At 41.8% G+C, this 25188-nt stretch overlaps 1 protein-coding gene across 9 annotated transcripts in view; it reads right to left on the bottom strand.

Moving 5' to 3' along the window:
• The window catches only part of RBM20 (RNA binding motif protein 20), a 103175-nt gene that overhangs the window by 4680 nt on the left and 73307 nt on the right, over positions 1–25188 (bottom strand). For 6 of the 9 annotated variants that reach the window (XM_058840738.1, XM_058840746.1, XM_058840744.1 and 3 more), the window contains exons 2-13: positions 21857–23030; positions 20180–20241; positions 19931–20022; positions 19488–19585; positions 15580–15723; positions 14534–14665; positions 12635–12714; positions 11143–11827; positions 9241–9339; positions 7163–7832; positions 4679–4795; positions 3864–3985 (exon numbers count right to left, since the gene is read on the bottom strand). In XM_058840738.1, coding sequence (XP_058696721.1) covers positions 3864–3985; positions 4679–4795; positions 7163–7832; positions 9241–9339; positions 11143–11827; positions 12635–12714; positions 14534–14665; positions 15580–15723; positions 19488–19585; positions 19931–20022; positions 20180–20241; positions 21857–23030 — 3475 coding nt within the window. The remainder of the gene's footprint in view (positions 1–3863; positions 3986–4678; positions 4796–7162; positions 7833–9240; positions 9340–11142; positions 11828–12634; positions 12715–14533; positions 14666–15579; positions 15724–19487; positions 19586–19930; positions 20023–20179; positions 20242–21856; positions 23031–25188) is intronic. The other 3 variants (XM_058840739.1, XM_058840740.1, XM_058840741.1) reach the window with 3 other exon arrangements.

Here is a 25188-nt window from a genome sequence, read left to right as displayed (position 1 = left end):
TAACTCTCCCAGCATCTCAGAAGGTGAGAAAGCACATAGAAGCCAAATTTTGGTGAAAACTCAAGCCAGAAAATATGGCTGTGTCAGGCAGACTACCTGAGTACATGCAGAGCCTCAGAAGTTCAGAGGTTTAGTGTGTGCCACAGGAGAAACTGGTGACAGAACCAGGAGGACTCCCCATCAGTCTGTGTAACCAGACCTCACCTTCTCTTTACTCCCCAGTGCTACAGGGCAGGAACTAACTCCACTCAGTCAACTGAATTCTGCTAGGAAAGTACTGGAGTATCAGAACATAAAGTGTCAGAGTGTTCATTTAAAGTTTATATATTTTTAGCATGTCCAGTTCAGAAATACACCTTTTGTACGAGAACATTTTGTTTTAAGGGAATAATCACACTCAGTAATAATTAACACAATTTAGCATTTTGGCTAGAGTATTTACATTTCTTGTGTTTCTCTAAGATAAAGCCTTTCACTGCTTTGGGTATTCAGTGAGATTTAAAGGAACAGAAATGGGCAGTGAGCCTTTCAGCCTTTTGGCAGTGCTCTTAGCTGGCAGAGCTGCACACAAAATGGATGATGAATAGGTATGGGTCTCAAAATAGTGCTCAAACTATTTATTCAAGGTCAGCAGACATAGAAATGGATGGAAAGAAGCTTCTTCAACAGCAGCTAGTGCAGAGACACCTGGGAAATTCCAACATAATAATGTAGAGGTATTCTTATTAATGACTTACACACATTGCATACATCATAAGCAAGAATAACTGACCTACGCATTATTAGGATTCATAAAACTCCTTTTATAGCTATTTACTCATTCTGATTTATTTTGAAAATTTACTCATTCTGATTTATTTTGAAAAGACCCTTGCACATCACTGCAAAATTTTCTCAACTTGCAGGATTTTCCCAGAGTAGAATACTCTCTGGCACCCTTGGGGAAGAGATTTAATGAGAAATGGATGCAAGAATACTAAAGGCTGTTAGAATTGCCACCTTCTCTCAGGTAAATACAAATTTTGAATATAAGAGGTTCATGTGAAAGGTACTCGGCAATGATAATCAATGGACATACCCATGACAAAGTGATGACTGCACCCTTGTTAGTCTGAATAGAGAGACTGGGCTGTGGAAATTACACAACTCTCAGTCTTGGTCTCTGGGTGCAAAATTCCATGTGGCAAAATGCCAGAGTAAATGTTACAGTAGTATACAGAGATATAGGGACCATAAAGGCTGGGAGACATGTTCTGTACACCATGAACTGTAATAAATCACTAACACTTGTCCCTGGATCAGATAAGCCAAGCTTTTGGGGCTTTTAATAAGCACCGACCAAAATAAGACTGAGTTTTATCCACTGCCTTTAGCTGATATTGCCTGCTATCATGAGTACCACAAACGCCAGATTTGAAGTTTGAAGATTCAGATTAATAAATAGAAAAATGGCAGTCAAGCAAAAATTGTGGTTTTTTTCATTTAAATACAAGTTTTGACAAATACTGCATAAAGCCAGTGGAAAACAGGATGCAATAGTACACTGAGTTGCCAAGGTAGCTCCCACCAGATGAATGGGGACAGCTTTGTGTAGCTGGAGGAAGTGGAGGAAGGGATGGCAAAAATATGGATTTTTTGGATGTGGGAATTGCAGTGTATCAGTAAATACAACTATCACCTGGGAAAATAATTTATTATGATGAAGAGAATTAAAAATTACAAAAAGTCTGCGAGGCTGACAAAGAAACAGCTGATTTTTTTTATCAGTGACTGATGTTATTCAAGGGGCATCATCATAGATGAAATTGACTATTTTGCTTCAAGGCAAAACTGTCATCATATAAACAAGGCTTTTGGAAGAAAATTGGCAAACAAGCTGTTCAGTTTTGCATTCAAATCCAAACACTGAACATGTATTTTGGATGTGGCTCAAGGCGATCACATGAGAGACAACAAGTAGCAAATCAGCCATAAAAGATTCAAAGCCATGACACAATTTGGGACACTGTTGTTGTCACTGGATTATGGCATTTGGCATTCAGGAAGGAGAACAGGAACACTGCAGCAGCACTCCCAAAGCTCCACTACAGTCAGAGTCCCTAGTTCTGTATTGGTGGATACACTCGTTAACTTGTATCATCACAGGAGAAGACTTGTATTCCTTGCAGAATTCATAAATGAGCATTATGGCAACTAAAAGGGTTCCAGTAACACAACAGTGACTTGAAATTTCCTAAGTTTCCACTTGAGCAGGCAAAAGTTGGACGAGACATTTACTTCCTGTATTTAGTAAGATAAGAGGTATGGCTCAACAGAACAGCCTGTGTTTACTACTGCATTTGGCAGATTTAATTTTAACAGCTTTTATAGTCTTTGTTCCTTTATCTCAAGTCAATGTTAGATATCTACCACAGTACTCATGGGAAATGTCTTAAGAGGGAGAAAAAGAGGTTGTTTTCACGCTAAGTCAGTTTTAGTTGGGCCTGTTCTTTATGACTTTAACAAAATAACTCAGAAAATTGAAAAAAAAAATGCCTCTTCTTCCCATGGAACCAGTTTCCAGGGTCAGGGGCAGGAGTTGCAATCTTTCTTTAGTATGAGTTTCTCAGGGACAGACTTGCATGGGATGCACAGCTTGCACTGAGTGGTGCCACCTCTGCTGAATCCCTCTGGACTTTTTTGTATGAAGCAAAAAAGGGAATGCAAACTGGGCACCTGTTTTTCAAGCTTGCACTTGGAGGGTCCATTATGAGCAAGCATCAAAGCTCTGTAGGAACCTTTTGGAAGCCAGAGGCCTTTGTATGATGACAGCTACGAAACTTCAGGAAAGCCAAGAAAATTCTCCCAGAGAAATTACTTGACTGTGAGCGTCACAAGAAAAGTCGATGCCTATTAGTCAGCTAAAGAAAGAGAGCTATTACTTGAAGAGAAGCAGAGTTACCACATGTACTGTGGGCAGAGGGAAGGAACAGAGAAAGGAGGAGCAGCTCTGCTTTGCTCTGCCATGACTTTTGCTAAGAATATGAGAATGTCAGCACACGTGTGTGTGTGTGTGTGTAGTGTACACACCCTGCTCACAGGCAGGGACTGGGGGTGGGAGCCAAGACCATCTCCTCTGAGGATCCCTGAGCACAGGACAGGTAATGCTCAGGCTGTTGTGACTGAGTCTATCAACCGTGCATCTCAGAAACAATAAAGGCAGGTCTTTGATTGAACTGCAGGCACATGTGGTCTCTGTGTGCTGTTATCAACTGCTGACACGTTTTGTTACATTCTCATGGAGCAACAAGCATTGACATGCTCCTGCATCTCCTGATGGAAATTACTCAGCAGTGGTGCTGTGCACACAGGGAGGGGATTTCAGTGGGCCACAGGAAATGCCTCGCAGGGCCCGAATGTCACACGGAGCTGCAAGCTGAAACACGCTGAGAAACCCACAGGAATACAGAAATGGGCCCGACTACACTATCAGATAAATGCCATGTTTAATGCTCCTGACATTAAGACATACTAAACGCTGCTGCTGTGGTCACTCCCAGTGACAGAAACATCTGGGACCCTCTGAAACAGGGAATTAAAGATCTGAATTGCATGCTGTGCTAGTGACAAGGATCAAATGTATACGAGAAGATTAAATTATCAGCTGGCCTCATTTTACCTATGATCCAGAAGCTGATTTCAAGGATCTGAGAGTGAGAAATTAGCAAGCTGATGATTGGAACTACTGAACAGTTTGCTTACCTGAATTTCACTTCATCTGAATTCTGTCCACACAGTAAGAACTAATTTTTTATTGCATCATATACCTTACACACAAACTACCTCATGAGCCTGTTGTTCAGTAGCTTTAGGTGTATTCTTACCTGGAGATTTTTGTAGTGAACAGTACTCCTGCAGTGACTTGTCTTTGCTGTCTCTTCACTTGTATAGAAGAGTCCACAGAGCTTGCAGTAAAACCCAGTTCTAGGCACCACAAATTCCACACCTGTTGAGAAATTCTAAATTATATTAAAATGTCAGTTGAAGTCCTACCCCTCCCATAATAAACTTGTTTTCAAAGAAAAAACATGCTACGTAGTTAAATGTTAGGAACAGGAAGACTGAATCCTGGATTCACTCTTCTAATTTCCCTAATTTTGCAATACTGAGCTGCACTTTAAAATCCTGTCCATTGAAAACACACCTTTTCTCTTCTCTTCACAGGCTTTAAAATCTACCTTCTCATAATATTGACTGGAAACTTCACTCTGTTAGCTCAGGGGCTAGAGAGGCAATAATACTTTTTAGCACTAAATTCATGTTTAAGTTACACGGATTTATTTTAAGGACGTATGTCTTTCAGGTATTTTGCTCATAAACAGCATTTACACAGTAAAGCCAATACTTTTGCTTATTCTTTTATGCCAAAGACTTCTAAATTACTAAGTATTTTTTCATATGTATTTCATATATAGTCCAAGGGAACTTATTTCATCTCATCAGCTGCCTTTTGCCATTCATTTGGAATCAATTAGCAATGATCTAGAATCAAAAGCCTGTTTCTTTCAACAGCTACCCGTCTGTCATATACCCTGTTCCTTCTCTCCTCACATCTGTTCTGAAAAATAAATATAGCAAGTAGCCTTAAAGTGACATCTTGTTGTAAGCCCTGGGTATTGCAGTGGGCGGCCCAACGTACCCAGGGGAATGCTGAGCTCGAAGACGTCCTCTTGTTCCCAGCCTGGTGCAGAAGGCCTTTGTTTAGAGTCTACCTCCGGGTATTCCAGAGATCTCATTTCCAAGAACCTAGAATTTGCTTAACAAATGAATAAATGTATTGAATGAAAACAGTTTATTAAAGAGACATTTGTAAACTTCTTGGGAACACTTTCTGGGTGGATCTATAAATGAAGTAAAATCAGGAAAAAAATGCTTTTCCATTCAAATCAGAGGCCTGTTCAGCGCAACTCCAACAGCTGTACTACAGTGTGCAGTCACTTCAATTTCTCCCAGTAGACCATTTTTCTATTTCTCAGTTAATGGTATGTTTGGAGGGGGTTTTGTATTTTAATCTCTAAATAGAGCTAAATTACACACCTCTGGCAGAAGCACGGCCTGACTGCAGCTTTGTAACCACATATATTACTGCATGACCCAGTGGTGCAGCTGGGCTGACACAGGGGCTGCTGAGATGCTGGGGGCAGCAGGGCCTGATGAATACAATTCCCCAAAACCTGCCTTTTGTAGGATCCTTGCAGCATCATTACCACCTTCTCCCTGGAGCCACTCTTCTCCCATCCTCACCTCTCCAAGGGATAGTTCCTGCTTTATGGCTTCCAGCCACTAAAAGATTTTGGTTTCTGAATAGTAGGGATGGCTGGTCCCTGCTGGCTGACATTAATGGACACAGCAGGAGATTCAAGATGTGGAAACACTGGATTGATTTGCTGAGGCAGATCTAGCTAGTCAAAAGAACAGATGCTCTCCCTTATCATGATTTCTATCATATGAATTACTTTTATTTAAAAATAGAGAAAATTTCTATCACAGAGCTGCAAAATTACAGATAAACTGGTCTGATTCCTCTTCTTCAGTCCTAACATCAAAGAATTACCTCACTTACCCTGACAAAATTTCTATTGCATTGCAAATTTTGCCTAGATAAGGGATATAGTTTCTTATAAAACAAACATATTTTGCCCAAACCAAACCCTTCCCATCTTTCAAGTCTGTAGTTCAAAGATCTGCAGTTCCTGGCTATGAGAACAAATTTTTCCTTACTTTTTAATATGTCTATTGCATGATTTAAAAGAAAATAATATAAAAATCCTGACTAGTTTGCTTTCAAATTAACTTTAAACCTACCCCAGGATTCTAATACTAAAGCAGAGAACCTGAAAAGCCCCCAGCAAGCTGGTAAACTTTTGTTAAGACACCCAGGACCTTTGCAGCAATTTAAGTCCCACTTAAATTTTCTGTGCTTCTGAGCTGGCAGCTGCATTTGTAGAGGGCCTAGAGCCTTGGAGTGCAGATCCCAGATAACAAGTCCATGTCAGAAACCTGGGAAGCATGAGAGGCCCTGGAGCTTCCAGGCTCCCTGCTGACAAGCTGGAAGCTAGATGCTGGAAATGCTAATAAATATGCTCTTGAGACACCCAGTTCTTTCAGCTGGCTGCCCAGGAAGCCCAGGAGAGCCAACTTTGCCCTGCCCAGTCCCATGGCAATGTTATCTCCAAATATGCAAAGTCTGGTGTCTTCAGGCCAATCAGGTAAGTATTAAAAACCAATGGGTTTCAAATCTGTCCTAGAGGAAGAAGTTAGCTCAATATCAGATGTTCACATGAAATGTTTCCAGCATTGCACCCTCAAAAATCTTCCATTAGCTTCTTTTCACAAGCCCTTGTGCATCACATGGGCTCTGGCAGCAATTAAAAAAGAGCATTTCTGACCAACATACATTGAGTACAATGTTGTTTTTCACTTCATCTCCCTATGAACAGCCCATTTGCTCAGGTATCATTTGACAAGGAACTGAACTGACTTTCAGACCCTCAAGATCCCTCTTTTCCTGACAGCCAAAATATAAATAGGTAGCTTTGATTACATTTATTGACATTATCTCACAGCACATCCTATCAGTTATATTAAAGGCAGCATGCAATAGATAACAGGACATGATAAGGCAAGTCCTGGCAAAAGGCATGTATTTGCATGAACAGGGACGTTCAGAAGTAACGATCTGTGTGTGATATCTATGTTAATAATGCTTCAGTACAGTGTGTAAGAATACCTACCTTGTCCAGAAGCCAGCCAGACATCACAGATACTTTTCTGTTGACCTTCTGAGACTGTCACTCATTTCATTGACAATTCAAAATAAATTTAGCAAGGCACTGAAAGACTTCAGCTAAACTCATGTGAACCTTGACATAATAATTATAGCAGCTTATGCCTTTCAGAAAGCTTGCAAGCTGCTTATCATATTTCCTTTACACTATTCATCTAAGAGGCTCTAATGGTTTAGCTTGGCCAAAGGCACTGGGGTTCTTTTACTAAGCTGCTTCAAGGACAAGCCTTGATACTATTAACAACACTTATTCTTGTTAGCAATAAATTTCAGACTACCCTCAGAGAAAACATTCAAGGCTCTCTGCAGACTGAAGGGAAAAAAAGCAGTAGTTACCCTTGGCCTCTGGACACTCTTGGCTTCCATGTCTTGTTTCTTCACTAGCGTTTTTAATGAGTGTTTCCGTAACTTCTCTGCTCTCAGCCCCTTGTGATCCCATCTGTTTGTAATCATCTATAAATGTATCAGGGAGCTGAAGAGTCTCTTCTTTCAGATGAACAGAAGGTATATGGTGATCTTCAGGCTCTAAATGAGTGTCAGAGCTCTTATCAATTTTTCCTTCCTTCTGCTGGCAATCAGACTCCTTAGCAGATTGGTCTTCTTTCAATTCCTCTGGCTTCTGTTCAGGGTCCAGATTTAGGCTTGATGCTTCAGTTACAGCATCATCATTATCATTATCCTCATCATCTTCCTGACAGCCACTAGAAGCTGCACTGCCCTTTGCTGTTCTGAAGTTTGTTTCTAAAGCTTTATGGGCAAATTTGTCTTCACTCCTGGTTAAGTGGCTGTGATCGTTTTTCAGTTCTAACACGGATGACATACAGGGACACATTTCTGAAGCAGCTTTATTTTTTTGATCAACTGAGACTATTTCTTCAAGCTCAGTTATATCAGGCTCCATAATTAAATCATCTTCTCCCACTTCATCTACTGTCACTAATTCCTCCATGTTAGCAAGATACCAGGTCTCACCTTCTATTTCACTTCCACTCTCCCAGTCTCGGTCCTGTCACAAAGATGTAAAACATTTGAGAGATTGGTGATTATAGATCATCACTGTTAAAAAGTGGGTCTTGAAACCAGGAAGAACCTTAATATGGCCATACCTAACTCCTCTTGTGTTTTAGTTTCAGAGTGATGTGCCTTGGTGTAGTTATTTTAAACCTTATATACAAGGACAAAAATTCTCTATTGAATTATCACATCAACTTCCCTTTGTGAAAATTCTGTAACTGCCTTGGGGATTACAGTCTCTCCAGTCTCCTGCTTCTTGTTTTTCTGTAAGCAGTAGAGCAAGGCACAATGTGTTACACTTTGTTATGCAATTGATGCAGCTATGTGATTCCCTTCCTCTACCTCCATCTCAGTGTAATGAAAATATACTGAACCCCATTCGAGCTACTGTGGCTTTCACTTTGCTGGACCAGGTCCTTTAAATTCACATGGTGATTGAGAAAACATGGCTTCCTTCTGCAGTCATTTCCTTCCACCAGCAAGATCCCTCTGCCAGGGAATGTGCTGGGAGCCACTAGCCTAAACTTTAGGAAAAAGCAGGTTTACAGTTATACTCCAAGGTACATATTCTGAAATACCTCATACATGCAGTTACTGAGTTACAGGACTCAGGCACTAATACTGGACTTGAGAAATCTTAGAATTAATAGGTATATCTTACTTTTAAGACACACTTGCATCTTAGATTTCAACTCCCAGACTCCTTGTGTACACATAATCTATTAATAATCTGTATTCTCCTAATGTTTGGCCATTCCCACACTTCCCCTCCTAGAATCCTAAAACAGCATGAAAACTCTGTGAGCTGGCACTGCTCTTGCCAGGAGATCAGTTTTCTGCAGCAACAGATATCAATATCTTCCATATCTGACCATCAACCCATGACCCTACAGATATGAAGCTGGAGGAATTCCAGGGACATTGCTCTCCCCAATTGCAATGCAGCAGTAGGGGTGCTCTAAAGGCATTATTTAATTAAAACCAGAAACAATCAGGAGACTGCTATCTATAGTTCATATGGCCAGTGTTCTAAAAAGTATTCATCATAGTCCCCTCTTTCCCCACTAACTGACCACATCTCCTATTTTTGGGCACGGTTTGCAAAGTTACCCAGTTCACTTGGGCATACATTCCTCACAGCTGCCACTGCCAAGTGCTATGTATGTGAAGCAATGTACATGAGCAAAGAGTAACTAAAAAAAGAGTTCTGGAGACTTCAGGAAAAGCTGTCCCTTAAAGCAGAGGTCAAGATAAGGCAAGTTAATTTAGACAACCTCCTTCCCCAAGCCCTTTATGTGTTTTTTCATAAGGGGTTAATATTTCATTTGGGAGAACATGCTACCAAACCTGGGGTTTCAATTATTTTCTCAAAGAAGCTACACCAAGAATGTATCACCAACCTTCTCTTTCCTTGTGTTTTCCAGAATCTCTCCAGATTCTTTTTCTTGTGTATTATCTGAAGGTGAGCTCTTCACTGGAACTTGCTCCTCTTTTTCAAGCTAAAATAAATACATATAGACGTACAGCAAAACACCGTGGTGCTCTAGTATGTTTCTATTCTGGGTTTAAAGAAGCAAAGTCACTCACAAGGTCACATTCTTTATTTCTAAAGTTTATGCAAGTCAACTAGACTGTGGGAAAAGACCCAACAATAAATTCCATTAGCAGAGCTGCACAAATAAGAATTAAGAAAAAGAATTTTAAACAAAGTTAGAGGTGTAATTTATATCACAGAATTGGCTAAAAGACAGGTGGGAGAGAATGTCAATTCACTAAAATTTCCAGCCTCCACTCTTCTGTTCTCTACCCACATTTGTTATGTTGGCTCAGATGTGGTAAGCAGAGCAGCAGTGTTAAAACTCTGCAGAAGACCTCAACTGTTTTGTTTATTGACATAGGATCCGTTGAAAATGGAATTGGTGGTACAGTTCATACTTTAGAAGAACAAAACCACAGTACTACCTGGTCTTTAGTAAAAGAGGGACACAGCAGAAGTGAGTTCAAGACATACAAAACTATTGCTTATATAAAAATAAATTACTAGCAGTAGTCCCCAGAGAGGCGTGTCTTTAGCAAAGCCTCTGTAAAATAACTTGGAAAACATGCAGAGGAGTGTGATTTAGGATGCGGTCTGACATTTCTCTCTGACATCTCCTCCCAAGGAACCATACATCATAGTAAAATACCAGCCAAAGGAGAAAGATGATAAAATGTGGTACAAACATGCTTATCTATGGCATGAGGCAGTGCTGCTGCTGGTTACAGACTAGACCACCAACTTAGCCCCACATGAAAAGAAAGTCAACTGGAAACAACCAACAAAGACACAAGAGATGGAGCCCTGGTCAGCCAAGCAGCTCTGCAGCCCCTTGTGCCAAGAGCCCTGGGGGTGGATGGCAGCAGCTATCCCTGGGGGACTCCAGGGGCTGCAAGGTGGCCAAGAGCCAGTAACCAGATCCCCAAGGGGTGGGGATGTGAGTATGGGCTGTATTGAGACTGAGCAAATGAGGCATCTGGATGCATTCCCCCTCCACTTTTTCCAGTGGAGAATCAAACCCACAAACATTGCCACTTCACCACTGGAAGTATTTTTCCAGAGATTGCATAATTTTACAGGTGAGCTGATTCAGTGGCTTCTGTCACGGGAAGAGATTTCTGCCAGAACATTGAAGGGAGTGGTGTGAATTATCCCTGCCACAGCTGAGGGTAGGGACACATGACTAGTAGAAATAATTGCTCTGTTGAGTTATCCAGAAAGAAACATTTCTCATTAAAAGTTAATTCACTATTTTGAAAGTGTAGCAACCACTTCCCTGTATAAATACTGTGCAGCTCTGTAAAGTATTACTTAATTTCCAGCTAACTCACTTCTCCTCACTGGCAGTGGAAGCAGGTGATGGATGCAGAAAGAACAGCTATGGGGCATTCTGCACAGAGTTAGCAGGAGGACAATTGCCTCTTCACACACAGTCTGCATGCAAATAGCAGACTGTCACTTGGTTTTGTTTTCAGTTCTCTGTCCCTGTCCCCTCATTTGTTACCCAAAGGTTCTATGCTAGACACAGAATGATGATGTCCATATACCCAACACCATGACAGTGAAATAGATCTGCATGGTCTGGGCAAAAACATGAGCAAGATGACTTCTCAAGACTTCCTCTATGACTACATTCCCTAATTTTATCATGGAAAAACACTTCATATTGCTGGCACCCACAACAAATGCTTTAAGATATTTCAGAAAATATATTACTTCAGCATTTATACTTCTTCTTACATAAATTTTTATGATCTCTATTTACCTCGTTCTCAGTAGGTTTGGTTTCCTTCACATCACTGCCTTCAACAGTAGCATCTTCTTGGTCTTTTTCAGTTTTCTTCACCTTATTCTTATCGCTTTGTTTTTGCCTGGAGCCCTCAGATGCTTTGCTGTGCTTCTGTTCAGCTGCCTCCTCCCTGGCAGTGTCCTTGCTGTAAGAATGCCTGTGTTCCCTTAACTTTGCCTCTTCCTTTCTCTTAGATCTCCCAGATAAATCCTGCAGCTGCCTCTGAAACTTCTCCGATTTTGACTTAGAGGATTTTCTGTAATAGTCATCTTCCCTGTTCTTGTAGCCAGATAAAGGGTGAAGGGACCCAGGGGAACCAGTCCTTAAGTATTTTTCTCGGTGTCCTCTGCCTCCTTCAAGCTGTTCATCCAAATCAAACTTATCCAGTTGTCGGGAATAATGTTTCCTCTCGTGTACCCACGTATCAGTCCTGTCTCTCTTCTCATCCCCATTTTCTCGCCATTCTCTGCTATCTCTTTCCTCTTCCCGTCGAGAATAGGGGGACTGATCCCATGCCTCTCTCCCATTTCCCCAGTCGGTCCTGCCGGTCCCCAGCGGGCTGTGTGGTGAACTGCAGGAAGTGAAGCTGGGTGTGCGGGATCGAGGTGACAGTGAGCGGCTTATGGGGCTGCGGGAGCGGGGCCTCTCAGTGCCATACCTGCTGCAGGGGGAAAAGGCAGCTGTAACTGGCTGACCCACTGTTGTCTACCAATTCTTGTACACTGGAAGCTCATGGGGACTGCCCTGGGGACTGCGAACCTGAGACCCCAGGCCTTTCACAGACATGCACTGCACAGCTGCAAACAGTGAACAGGAGAAAAGGCGGTGTCATAGCCACAGAGCTTAACTAAATCCCCACTGAACTGTCAAGAATATATTCATTCATTCTTAAAAGTGTCTCATAGGGGTTTAGCATTAAAAGCCCCATAATACGTTAATACCTTTACAATGACCCTAATGTGTGTACCCATAATACTTACTCAGCTAGGGCATCTCTGACACAAAAGTGACAAAGGCCACCTGTTTAAAAGAGATGTTTTAGGACTGTGATTCCTCTCCAATTTTGCTGAAAGTTCCAGAAGTCAGAGAGATCAGAAATGTACCCAAATACATTTTAATCTGAACTGCCTCCTTCCCACTTGGTCTCAAAGCACTCCCAGCCTTTATGCTTTTCACTCAACAGGGAGGAGAGTAGAATAGCTTCATTTTTGTGTGCTTCACATTCCAGATATATTTTCTGAGGCATAAACAGTAGGAAAGAGTTATTTTCTTAATATGCACAGTTTCAATTGGATCTCATCATACAGACCCCTGTACCACCTACTGAACTATATAAAAATATATACTATTTTATAAATGAAATCTGAATTAGGAAAGTCAATGAAATAAGAAAGGGAAGCACACGGATAATTCTTCTTCTACCTGTAGGTTTATAGACTTCCAATTTCAAACTTTGGAGAAACTTTACCTGTCCACTTCACGTAGCAGATCCCTCTCCCTCTGCGAGTGGATGTCCTGGATTATAGCAGCCACATTCTTACCTGGTCTCTAATAAAAACAAAGACAAGGTTTAGCATGCGGCTCTATTCTCCAAGCTGATACAGGTGATTTGTCCTTCAAGAAACAGTATCTGTGCTTCATTCAATTACACTATAACTAGAAATATTTAGTTTCAGTGCTGTGGTTACACTCTCTTTTGCAGTTGCCTCTCAGCAGCACGATCAAATCAGTAAAATGATACAAACGGAAAATTTGCTCCATTACGTTGTAGCACTCTCTCTTCATACTTGGCTGCTCTAACAGGCTTTGAAAACTAGCTTGCTCTCAAACCTCCTTACACAATCACTACAGAGCATTTCCTAGGAACTGGATCTAAGAGGAAACTAAGCAGACAATTTTTCTGATAAAGAATCAAATATGTATAGCAGCTTATCTCTGATCCTCTAGGTATGAGCTGCCTTCCCTTGATCTCAGAGTCACTCATTCTGGAGTATAGCTCTCAAGGACTATGTTTAGACAAGGAGAGCTTCAGACAAGCTAAGTGCAAGATGTATACTGGGGTGTCAATTACCCCTAGGTAGGATGCACTACACAGGCCAGAGTGCCTCAAACACTTGGAGCATACACAGATGAGCAACATAATCATGCAGGAACTCAGCAGTTTGTAGCAGTATATAGCTCATGCATATTTCCCTCCTCATATTTTTATTTGTTTTCTTTCTTGTGCAAAGCAAAATAATTCCATGACCTGAAAAACTGAAAAACATTGGAGAAGCAGAAAAATCTTCCTAGAATATAGGCAAGCTATCACATTCTCCTGGGTAACTCCTGCCTCTCTGTCAAGGTGCACAATCTCCACCACCTAACATCTGAACCCCTCCCTGTACCACATTAGGAAAGTCTGCCCTGATTTATGAACTTTTGGCAGCTCCTTTTAAGTCCCCTGAAACTAGTATGCACATACAGGAGAGAAAGAGGCTTTTCCAAAGGTCAAGTCAAACCATCCAAGTTCCTCTATTTTTTTTCCCCAAAAAACTCATAAAAGGACCCTTAACATTAAATTGGAACATTACAGAGCTGTTCTATAAAATAACTTTGTACTGTGTTAGGTAATACAATATGAAGCTCTTAAGCTCTGCATTGCCAGTTCTGGTCCAAGTCACCATGAAATAAAATTACTGTCTTAACATTATATGGCAGTATACAAGCCTCTATAAATACTTTCACAAGAGCAACAATCTTTGGACATCACTCAAGCATCCACAACAGAAGCGTCACACACTCTACAGAAAGTCTAAATAATATTACTCTGCTTTGACTTTATTTTAAAAGAAAAAAAAAATTAAATAAATAAAAGATCTTTATAACCTAGGTCATTCACAAGAAATAAAAATAAATCAGCATGCTGTTTAGTCCCGTTGCCATTGCTTGGTGTCAAGACTGTGCTATGGCTCAAGCATGCATGCAGTGAAAAAAGCATTGTTCCGAGCTTAATGCCTGACTAAAAGGATAGAACCATCTGATTCTTGGTGACATGTTGTATCTTACACATGGCTGTCTTTTAGACCTTTGTTAGACCAAGCAATGTAGGGAGTCTGCTCACAAAGAAGCTCAGAAGGGATTTCTGAAACAATGGTATGAAAGGATCAGAGAAAATGTGGTCTCTTCCAAGAGTTACAATTTAGAGTAAGAGCAAGCAGCTAAGTGTAAAAGATAGATAATATAGATTCAATAATTTATCTTTATTTCTTTTTCCATAATAGTAATGCATTAGTTAGAAATCAGTAATCAGCAAGAATCTTTTTTAATGTATTCTCTAGATGTGCCATGGAAACTCACATAATTTGATCAGGAATGACCATCTTACCTTCAGCTGCAACTCCTTGTATCTTTTAGACATCCTAATAAGTAGCTTGTCATCATTTATCATAGCAGGTTTTTCTTTGTAGTACTGTACCATGGCTTGGGCTGCTTCACTGTAAGCCATTTCCAGAAAAGCCTAGCACAAATGGAGAGAACTTTACAATCTATTGCATAATTAAAAGTACAAAGTATAAGAGAGAACAGGTAGCACAATAAATTTTCTCTGGATTCTTCTCATGCAAAATGTCTTGATAGTACAAAACTGGGTAGCTTTCCAGCCTGAAGCTGAAGTGATAACACTCAGTCCATTTCTCAGTCTTTATTTAACTGCAAATAATGGTTTTAAACCAGCTATTAAAGCCAATATGTGACCTTAAAAGTTCAGTTAAAAACTAAATGGCTGGTATCTAATATTTCTTGACTGGCAGTGTTCAAGGCCAGGCTGGATGGGACTCTGAGCAACCTCTTTCTAGTGGAAGGTGTCCCTGCCCATAGCAGGGGGTTAGAACTAGATGGTCTTTAAGGTACCTTCCAATACAAACCATTCTATGATTGTGTGATTTTTAAACATTACAATCTCAAACATTTTCCACTAGCATGGAATCTACATCCATCCATTTTGTGTTCTGCAGGAATGTGAGTGAAGATATTCTATTCTTACCAGCTTAAACCACTGGTACACTTAAGCTACTTAGGATAGACTTAAGCTACTATAAAGAACAGGAGGAGTCTGAAAGTAACCCTAGCAAATGGCTGAGAGCAGGCGGGAAGTAATTAACTTTAAAAAAAATTTAGCAAAAGTACAGTTTTACACTTTTTCGTTGAGACTGTTGGGATTTTTAAACAAGAACTTGTTTAGATGTGGTCATGTTTATGTTCTCATCTAATTCAGTGACCACCAACTTTTTTTTTACTTTAAGAGTAGTTTTCATATATCTAAGTTTCTATTACTAAATAAGAGGTTCCCCCCAAATACTCTATCTTCATATTTATGTCTTCATATCTTTATGTCAATAGATGTCAACACTGGTAACCCCAAATGTACAGTACCTGGTTAGTAGATTTCATGAGGATATAGTTGGTGACCTTCCCAAATGGGAGGCCCAGGTTAATGACATCATTCTCTGTGCAGCTTCCCTCGGGCAGGTTGCAAATGTGAACAACTCGACCCTGTGTAGATTTCCTCTGGGGAAACTGGGGGAAAAAATCCAACTCAAACCAATGTTTTTATCTTAGCTATTCTATCCATTCAATAACATCTTAAATTTCTGAAAAAAAAAATAAATTAAATGAAACAAGTTGCAAAGGAATCTCTGTCCCTGGACTTTGCAAAGTCCAGAGAGGATTTCTAGAAAAGAGACTGTCCTCCTAACAGGATCAACCATATTCCTGCCAAAACTAACTGCTCACTGCAGTCCTTGCTGGATTTATGGATATTAGAAACAAGTTTAGGTGACTACATGGGTGTTCAGGATTGCAGGGACTGAATTTAAATCCTTCTTCATGGAACAGACTGGGCATGGGGTAAAAGTGACCCCACTTAACTTGTGAGAGGACACACAGCTGTACCTGGGGTTAGAAAACCTGCTAATGTCCCCTCTCACTGCAACAATATATGGGAGGAGGGACTCCCTCCTGGGGGCACAGTGAGCACTGGACAGTGAGGACATGCAGAGAGGCAGAGCTCCCAAACTGGGCTGGCACAGTCACAGAGCACTGGAGTGGTGATCACTTCCCAAGGGAAGTCTATTTTGGAGTGCTGGGGCAGTTCCGAAAGAGCCACCCATCTCCCTGGCATGGAAAGCAGGCTCTACACTCCCTGTGCAAAAGGCATCAGGGTACAGCCAGAGAGAAAGTTAATTTACCATAGCTAATGACAAGCAAAATATCAATCACATAGGATTAAATCTTTCCAAACTATCTCTATGTTTATGACCTCTGCATTAGGATTTTACTGAAGAAGTAACTCTACCTTCAGTTAAAATTGTGCCATTCAAGGGAAGATGCAAATCATGTAATCTTGTGGGATCAAGTTCACCAGAGCCATCACAAATGTTTGGCTTGTCAGCAAGTTCACAAGTTACAGAGCTAATGTTATCTTATTTACACCTCCATCCTGTTGCCTTCCCTCCAGACTTCACCACTTAACCATTTGTGTATTTTTGCTGCATTAGGACCCTGCATTACACAGTGATCTGCTACTTAGCTTGCATCTCACAGAGCCCACCCAGGTGCACAAGGTAAGTCAAAGAAGTGCAAAAGTTCAGAAGTAAGGTATTTCTTCTGGCAGAAAAATAACAAAGGCCTGATCCCGAAAAAAAGATGAAGCAACTCAACTCCAGTTGAACAGAAAATGTAGTGATGTCTGCATGCATCTGGCAAGGCAGCATGTAGCACAGAAAAGAAGAACACTACTACAGCTAGAGGAAAAGGAAACATCAAATGCTATCCCAGTGCAAGAACACCCCAGGTCACCAGTCATCTTCTGTTTGTTTCATTAGATCTGTTAAAAGATGGTATGTAAGAGTCTATTGGACTAGAAAGGCTCAGCTCTTTCTTGCCTTGGCTCCAGAGGCCACATTCCCACACACAGCCCTCAAGTACATTAAATCAAACAACTGTAAGATGTTGCCACTTCCCCACAATTGGCAATGGCTTAAATTAAAATGATATGCCATAAACCTGCTGCAGTTCTTGATTAAGAAGTGGTCACATACTCATGCCAGAAGTCAACAGGCTGTAGCAATAATCTTGCCAGCTGATTGCAGTTAAACTGGATCCATTCATTAAACAGAGCTGTAAATCACGGTCAGAAAAGGAATATACACCTTCTGTATCTACAATCAGGAAGTCAGAGGAGCTGTTGCATGCCAGGTATTGAATGTAATTTTCAATAAGAATCAAAGTTAACTTTCTTGGCAACCAATGTCTACCATGGGTTACCAATACAGCTGCATGGCTATTAAATAAAGAAATCTAAAAAAAAATTATGCACGCCAGTAAAATGCACCTCATATTATTTATAATATTATTTCACCCATCCAATTTGGTGTTTTTTTATTACAGCTGTTTTCTTACATTTGTTGTTGTTGTTTCTTGTTTTTCATATTATTTTCCCTTTCTTGAGCTCCACATGAAATTTTTCTAAAGATAGTAAGAAACTGTCAATCTCATCCCTCCAGTGCTAATGGCTCTCCACGCTGAAGTGAAGACTGGTAGCACTTGCCTTTTACAGAGGGATAGAGTTATTTGCAGATGGACAGCACAGAGCAAGCTCTTCCAGAAATCTGAACACTTTGTTTATGATTACATGCAGGGTCAAGTGTAATCTCCTACTGCTCAGTTAAATGGCAGCAGCTTAGCTGAAAGTGAATACTACCGTGCAAAGGTGCAATAAATTATGAGCCACCTGGGTTGCAGAGTGAATGACAGCTGGCAAACTCAGTCTTAACACCTCTAATATAGCTCCCTGTTCATCCAATAGCCTTCTGAAGAATAAAAGGGATTTAGAGTGTCCAGGAAAATCAAAGTTATTATTTCTTTAATGTCTCAAAATACTGCAGGTCATTCAGAAGGAGGACTTCTTCAGGCAGCTTAAATGATAAATAGTGACAGATTCTAAAGAAAAATGACACTGGTATTAGCAGAAATTTCATTTGTTGTGAAGTTGACAGACATGATGAAAAGGAGCATTCCATTGCACCCACTGCTAGTCCACCTCTGACCTTGGAGGCAGCTGTCATGAGCAGCTCTGCTCTTTGCTTGCCTGCACTCACAGTGTCTGTGACAGGCAGAAGCTGAAACCCCTTGAAGTAACCTCTTGCACAGTAAAACTGTGCAGTAGGAAATGGGTTGGATTAAGGAAATCTGGGTGACCTTTCTTCAAGCAGTGCCTGATGTGAACTGGAGTATCACAGGGACACAGTTCAGCCTGGCTTTTCAGAATGTCTGAGACTGCATCAGGAGAGATATATACATAAAAGTTAACAAGGTGAAAACTTGAACCCTTGGATTACTGCTGCTATTCCATGAACGCCCTAACATAAGTCCTTGGTGTGTCCAGCTCTAGTTGTAGCTTTCTGATATGTGATGTGCTTCATTTTAACCCTAACAACTTTGGATTTTCATTATGAATATGGTTTGCTTTTATTTGCCTTTTTTTTCCTTCTAAAATATTTCTGCTTTGTCAGTGTAAGAACCCCTTTTAACGTTGATTCTTTTTTCTGGCATTTTTGATTATAGAGATAGGAATTCAAGTGTGCATCAGAGCAATATAACTGGGGACCTGTGTTGAATGCAGGGCAGGGACTGATAAACCTAAACCATGGAAGGCTCCACATCAAAGCAAACTTGCTGAAAGGCTACCAGTGACAGCAGAGGATATAAATACTACACTAAAATAAACTAAGGAAAAGTTAGTCCAGTATAATGAACTGTATGGGACCTCCAGGTGAATAACGGTGAAGCTACAGCCACTGTCTTTGTCTCTATTGCTACCTGGGAGAAGGACCTCAGCATGAGAGAGGCAGAGAGCAATTATACTACAAATAAATAACCAGAGAGACAAAAGGTTGCTTAATGGGGTTAATACTGAAGGTAATTGAAAACTAATCCAAATCTTCATTCCAAGATGAAATTGACCTTCCTGGGTCAAAAAGACTCAGACAATGGTGGGGGAAAAGTCAATGGAAAGCACACACAAATCTACCCACTTGCCCAAATAACTCTGACAAGCAAACAACTTTTAGCACTGGAAAAGAACAAAGCAAAACAAAAACTACAATAAGTTCATATTCGGTCAAAATCAAAAACATAAAAAAACATACAGAGAAGTTGAAACAACAGAGTGAACATTTAGATTATTGTCTAAAATAAAGCCTTCAAGGTTTTCATTCCAGTAAGCAGAAGTGGCTTCTACAAGAATCTCAACACAGACATCAATTTGCTTAGGTACTCACTCTTACCCCTGATGAAGGAGAAGAAAATGTAGGACCTGGCTGGCCAAAGGATCTTGCTGGTGTAGCGATAAAAGATGCACCAACATTTGGTGGATAATCTAAATAATGGATTACACACATTTCATTAAAATCTTGGTTCATATTAATTGCATTAATGTGCTCAGTAAGAAATGCCCCATTTACACAGTAAATAATTTCATAGTCTTTAGACCAAATTATACACTGTTTTTGTTGCACTATGAAAACAAGTTATTGTTTGAAAGAAAAATAAATTCATATTTTAAAGGGCACTGTATTGGCTTTCACTCTTTTTTGTGCACTACTCAAAATTTTTCCTTGGAAACTTCTATCACATTTCATTTTAAAATGCAGTTCTCCTCAGAGACTGATTTCCCCTTCAATTAAAAAAAGTGTTTTTAACTATTGCACATACAACCATTCACCTTCAATACTAGATGGATTGAAAACTGCTGCATTATTTGGCGATAAATGCAATGTTCCATCTGCTGAGCTTAACATACACCGGATACCAGTGCTGGAAAAGAAAGAAAAGAACTTTAGGAACATGAATGATATGCCAAAAATATTAAAGCTTAATTTTTAGGCAGTAAATTCCCAGCAGAAAACCACTGAAGTAAGGGATACTCTGTTAGCAATTCAATTTGAAGAATTCACTTTAAAATAATACTTACTTATCTGAAAAAGCCATACATTTTTGGATGTGAAGACTTCCCTTAATGTGCTGATCCCAGTCCTGTGTTGAAACAAAGAGATGATGAACACAAGAAAAATCCTGAGATAAATTTACAAAAGATTATTCCTCCATTCAGTTTACCTTATTCTAAAAGCAATGCTGAGATGCTGAAGATTAAACCATGTGATGTCAGAGCCAAGCGCACCTTCTACCAATGCATTCACTGATTCATTTTTTGAATGTTAAATTATCAGTTTACAAAAGGAAACCTTCTCTGTATTAGCTTTGAAATTCAGTATATTTCTAGTAATGAAGTTATTTCACTCTTGCTGAAGACCTCATCCTGCAAGCTGCTAAGCACCCCTCAACTCCTTCAATGTCTGTAAAGAAGGTATTCAGTATACAGGACAGCCAGGACAGTACTTATTATTTCACTAGATCAGCAACATTTGTCGAAGTATATTTAGCTATTTACATTTCTATTATCCAGTTGAGGCAGTGCATTAGACACCCAACTAACATATCCCCTGAAACTCACTGCAATGGCATTCCTCCCATTCTTTTTAAGCATTTAATGAAAAAAAGAAATGCCCAGCATGCCCTAAACAGGGGCTACTTCAGCTCATCCCCGCAAGCTGCAGTAACCAAAGGAAAACATTTTGCAAGCAGTTGCTAAAAGAATAAAAGGTAAATATGAAAGCAAATATATTCAATTATCCCAAATCCCCAGGGTGTGTAGGTATCAGGTATTATTGAATTTTTTAGCAATTTTTCTTCCTATGTACATGCTGTTATAATTTTATTGTCAGGCCAACAGCAGCATGAGAACACATGCCTTTTTGGTTAGGTGCTGGTCCTGTGATGTGACACAAAAGGTCATGAGGACTTGTTGAGCAGGGCTCACCATGAGGACAGAACAACCATGGATGGCTGTGGGGCTCAGAGGGCCACTTCAGTGGCCTTCTCCAGACCTGACCTATATAACGTGATGTACAACACACTGCCTGGGAAACTGGGAAGCTGTTTCTTGAGGGTGAGGTTGAATTTGGAGCTCCCTTGGCAGTATGAACAGAGAACTGAGAGAGAGCACAGTCTGTACCACATGTGCTGAGCAGCTTCTTGATTTCAAGTAAAGGTCCCTGGGAACCTTGAGCCCTAAATTTTCCTGTGAGACACAAGGAAGAAAAAATTCTTACAGAGGAATAGTTAAAATAATTTTATCAAAAAAATACACTGTTTAAGTAAGCTGCTTCCACGAGGCTGTTAGAGGGAAGCCTTTGAGATCAGAAAAGGAGAAGTAGATGAAACTACTGACATGGAGTTGCGACACTGGCTTGAGTACGGAGGGATCAGCTTCAAGCTCCTCCCCGCCTCGCTCCGGGCGCATGAGGTGTGCTACGACCTCGGCTCAGACCTCACATTTCTCACACCACTGCTGTAATCTCACCATCTTTCACGGCACGATGTGGAACAAAACTGGATCTCGAAGCCCCAGTAACTGCCATGAAACATACCCTCAGCAAAATTATGGCCCTTTGTTTCTGCATCTCTCAGGGCACCTCTGTGGTGCTGGACCCTGGCAGTGAGGGGTGGCAGGAGCTGGTGGCCAAAGCAGTCACCTGACAGCCTGTTCAAGGGTGTGAGCTGTGCCCAGGGACACCCTCAAACCACTCACCTTCAGATCGAAGATCTTCTTGTCGCACAGGGCACAGATGTGGGGGAAGTGGAGAGGGGCCACGCCGCGGAGGTCGCCAAGCTGGTGTGGCGGCAGAGAGCGGGTGGGCAGATCGGGTGTGCCACCACTGCGCTCCTCCTTCTGCCTCATGCGAGGGCTGCCGAAGCTCTGCGCGCTGTGGTTGAGGCGGCCGAAGGCGGGGGGGGCGGCCGTGCTGAACTTTGTGTCAGGTGTCGGCTCTTCGGGGTTGTACAGCTCGTTTCTTATTTCATACTGCTGCTGACTCGCTGACGGCCACAGGCTGTCGCCGGGCATGAGGTCAGGCTTGTTTTGGCTGGGGAAATTAGGGATATTTTCCCACTGGTTGCTTGTACTGCTGCCATGTAAGACAGGGCCGGGATCTCCTTTCAGATGGGAGCCCGTGTGTGGGCCGCTGGGGAAGGCCCGTGCTGCCCCATGCTGTGCTGCCGCCCCGTAGGACTCCTTAGGAAATGTCGCTGCTGCCTCGTGCTGCAGCTGGCCAGGAGCCCCAAAGTGACTCTCGTAGCGCGGCCCTGCTGCTGAGGTGGCAGTGTGGGCGCCACCAGCAAGGAAGCCGTGCTGGCTGGACTGTTCCCCCTCCGAGGTGAATGCCTGAGAAGCGGCAGTGACGACATTTTGCTTGTTGTACTCATAAAAGCCCCCTGCAGCAGCAGACGTGGAAGCACCTGCCTTGTTGAGACCCACCATCACGGGTTGCTGGCCGGAGGTCGGAGCCATGACACTTCCAAAAGGATTCATGACAATTGCGTTGGGGGCCTGGACGGCTCCCAGACCTCCCCCCGGGGTGGCTAAGGCTGGGCTCTGGGCAGGAAAGGCAATGCTGCCAGAGGGGAACCTCGTGCCGGACATGCCGGGCCCCTGGGGCGGGCCTGTGGTGTGACCCTGCGGGGCGTTCATCACCGTGGGGTGCCTCAGCTGGTTGAAGAGTGGCTGGGACATGGCCACTTTGGAGAGCACCTGGTTGAGGACAGTGGCAGCGGCCGGGTTGTTGGTGACGGCGGTCTGAGCCAACTTCAGCCTGTGGAGCGTGAGCTGTGCCTGGAGCTGTGCCAGCTGCAGGCTCGCTGACGAGGGGAGCAGGGGGCTCGGGGCGCCAACAGAGAACGGATTCTTCTCCAGGAGCTTGGCAGCACTGCAAAGGATCAGCATCTGGGTTAGCCAAATTCACCCCACGTCTACCTATGCTCACCTCCTGTTAAAGCCTAGCATGGGATACACAGCTGCTTCCAGAGATTTAGTGCATCCAAAGTCAGGGAAAGCAAAGGAGTGATTCAAAACGTATCCACAGCACACCATCTTCCCTTCCACATCTGCTGCCACATCTCTTTCAAACAAAAAGTTAATTGGTAGACAACTATGCCAAAGATCTTGCTTTAAAACCCTTATTTCATCCCTCATCAGTCTCTGGATCAAAGTTTCAACTCATTTTAAGTACACATAGGACTTAAGTTTCTAATGAAGACCAGGAATGGAGGCCTCCCACACCATCCCCGAATCAGCAACTTTTCTCCCTCTCTGCACTTCATGCAAACCTTCAGCCTCCCTTGCTGAGACATCGCTGATCCTGACTGATTTTGTGATATCACCATTATTCCCTTTTTCCCCAAAGCAGGAGGATGTGAAGAAAAGGACATCCAATGGGATTTTAAAGCTAGCTCCACAGGTATTTCCCACCTAGTATATCTGGCTGCATAAAGCAAGATGAAATATTCCACATGCATTTATTTTAATTGTCTACAGTTCTTGTGTTATTAATCTGCACAGCAGCCTGTTCTGTAGCAAAGCCTGTAGTTTCCCTGTTGAGCAAATGCAACTATAGAGGAAGAAGAAAACTGAAATGAGAAGCAACTACAAACAGGCTGTCCTGAAGAGTTTTCCCTGTTCAGCTGGAATATAAGACAAAATTTCTGCAGTACCAACTGGTGAAAGTTAAGGTCTTTATACTTTCTAGAAATAAGACATATACTGAGTGTTGTCCTTCAAGTCTTATACATGGGATCAATAAATGACTGTATTGCCTGCTTGAATTCCAGAGCTGGGAAAATAAGAGATAAATTTTTCAGGCATACAGTGGTTCCTTGCTTTGGGAAACACCTTTGAAATGCCTCACCAGTTCATAGCACCACTGCCAAACCATCATTTTCATGCTCCTACTGGAAAAATGTTATCCTTCACTTTCCACCACCTCTGCTCACAGACAGCACAGCTACTCAGTGCATTACAAATGGCTGTTCATTCTGACAGTGAGAGCACAGAGCACTCACACAACAGGGATGTGGTCCAAAGCTCAATTAATTTATATTGTAAAAATGTATTGAGTTTCAATTGAGGCCTTTCAAAGTAGCAGGAACTATGCATCAACCACCACGCAACCCTCACTGTTAATAATTGGCCAATTTGCTAAACTGCATGGATGAAGCTGTAGTTAATGATAAATGTCTTGTCAGCATGCTACATTTGAAAACCACAAATTAGGAAAACATCTGCTGAAATCCAAAGTATGACTAAGAGAAAATGAATGGGTTTCATATTTAACATTTAACTTCCACTAGCAACTGCAAGGCACATCTGTCTCCCAAAATACAGAACACCGTTTGGATAAATGCATCATTATGTAATGACATGACTCCCTGCCAGCACAGGCTGACACCAGTGTTCAGCTTCAGAGCTGAGGTGCCTTCTATTTTCCCATGTGGTTTCCATCACTTACTCTCTGGCTTGCACTTACAACTCAGTTTGCTGTAAATTTGATTACAAATGAGAGTCAGGGCACAAGTACAGTCAAAACAACATGGAGGGCCTCACCAACCCCAGCCCAGGAGATCATACACAGTCATTGCCACTGGGAGATATGGCATGGCCCTGTGCCTAGGCTGCATTGTGCCACCAAGCATCTAGAGTGTCCTGACTCACAGTGTGTTTTCTGGCATTTACCACAGTCCTGACAACTGTTTCATTTTATAGCTAGCTATACCCTTTGTTCTTTAAGTAGCTACAAAACTCTGTCAAAAACTTTCACAAAGCATGCAAATAAGACCTGCCCAGTGGTCTCAAAAAGAAAAGCCAGCAGCATATAATGTTTTCAGCTCAGGAGCCACAGATGACGCCTGTTCCCAGCAATCTAATTCCACTGTGCTGCAAGCCTACGCAGCAGTGTGCTTATCCCAACAGCTGCAGCCACGTCCCAGCTCTGGTGGCTACCTGCTGGACACAGGCACGGGCTCCCTCTCCTGAGAAACCATCTTACTTGACACTGCCACAAGTCCTGAAGCTGCCTCAGCCTCCTCATG

The sequence above is a fragment of the Poecile atricapillus genome, chromosome 6 (genome assembly GCF_030490865.1).
Source record: "Poecile atricapillus isolate bPoeAtr1 chromosome 6, bPoeAtr1.hap1, whole genome shotgun sequence".
NCBI lineage: Eukaryota > Metazoa > Chordata > Aves > Passeriformes > Paridae > Poecile > Poecile atricapillus.
Note: the sequence above shows the minus strand (reverse complement) of the source record. Positions and strands in the feature narration are given on the sequence as shown.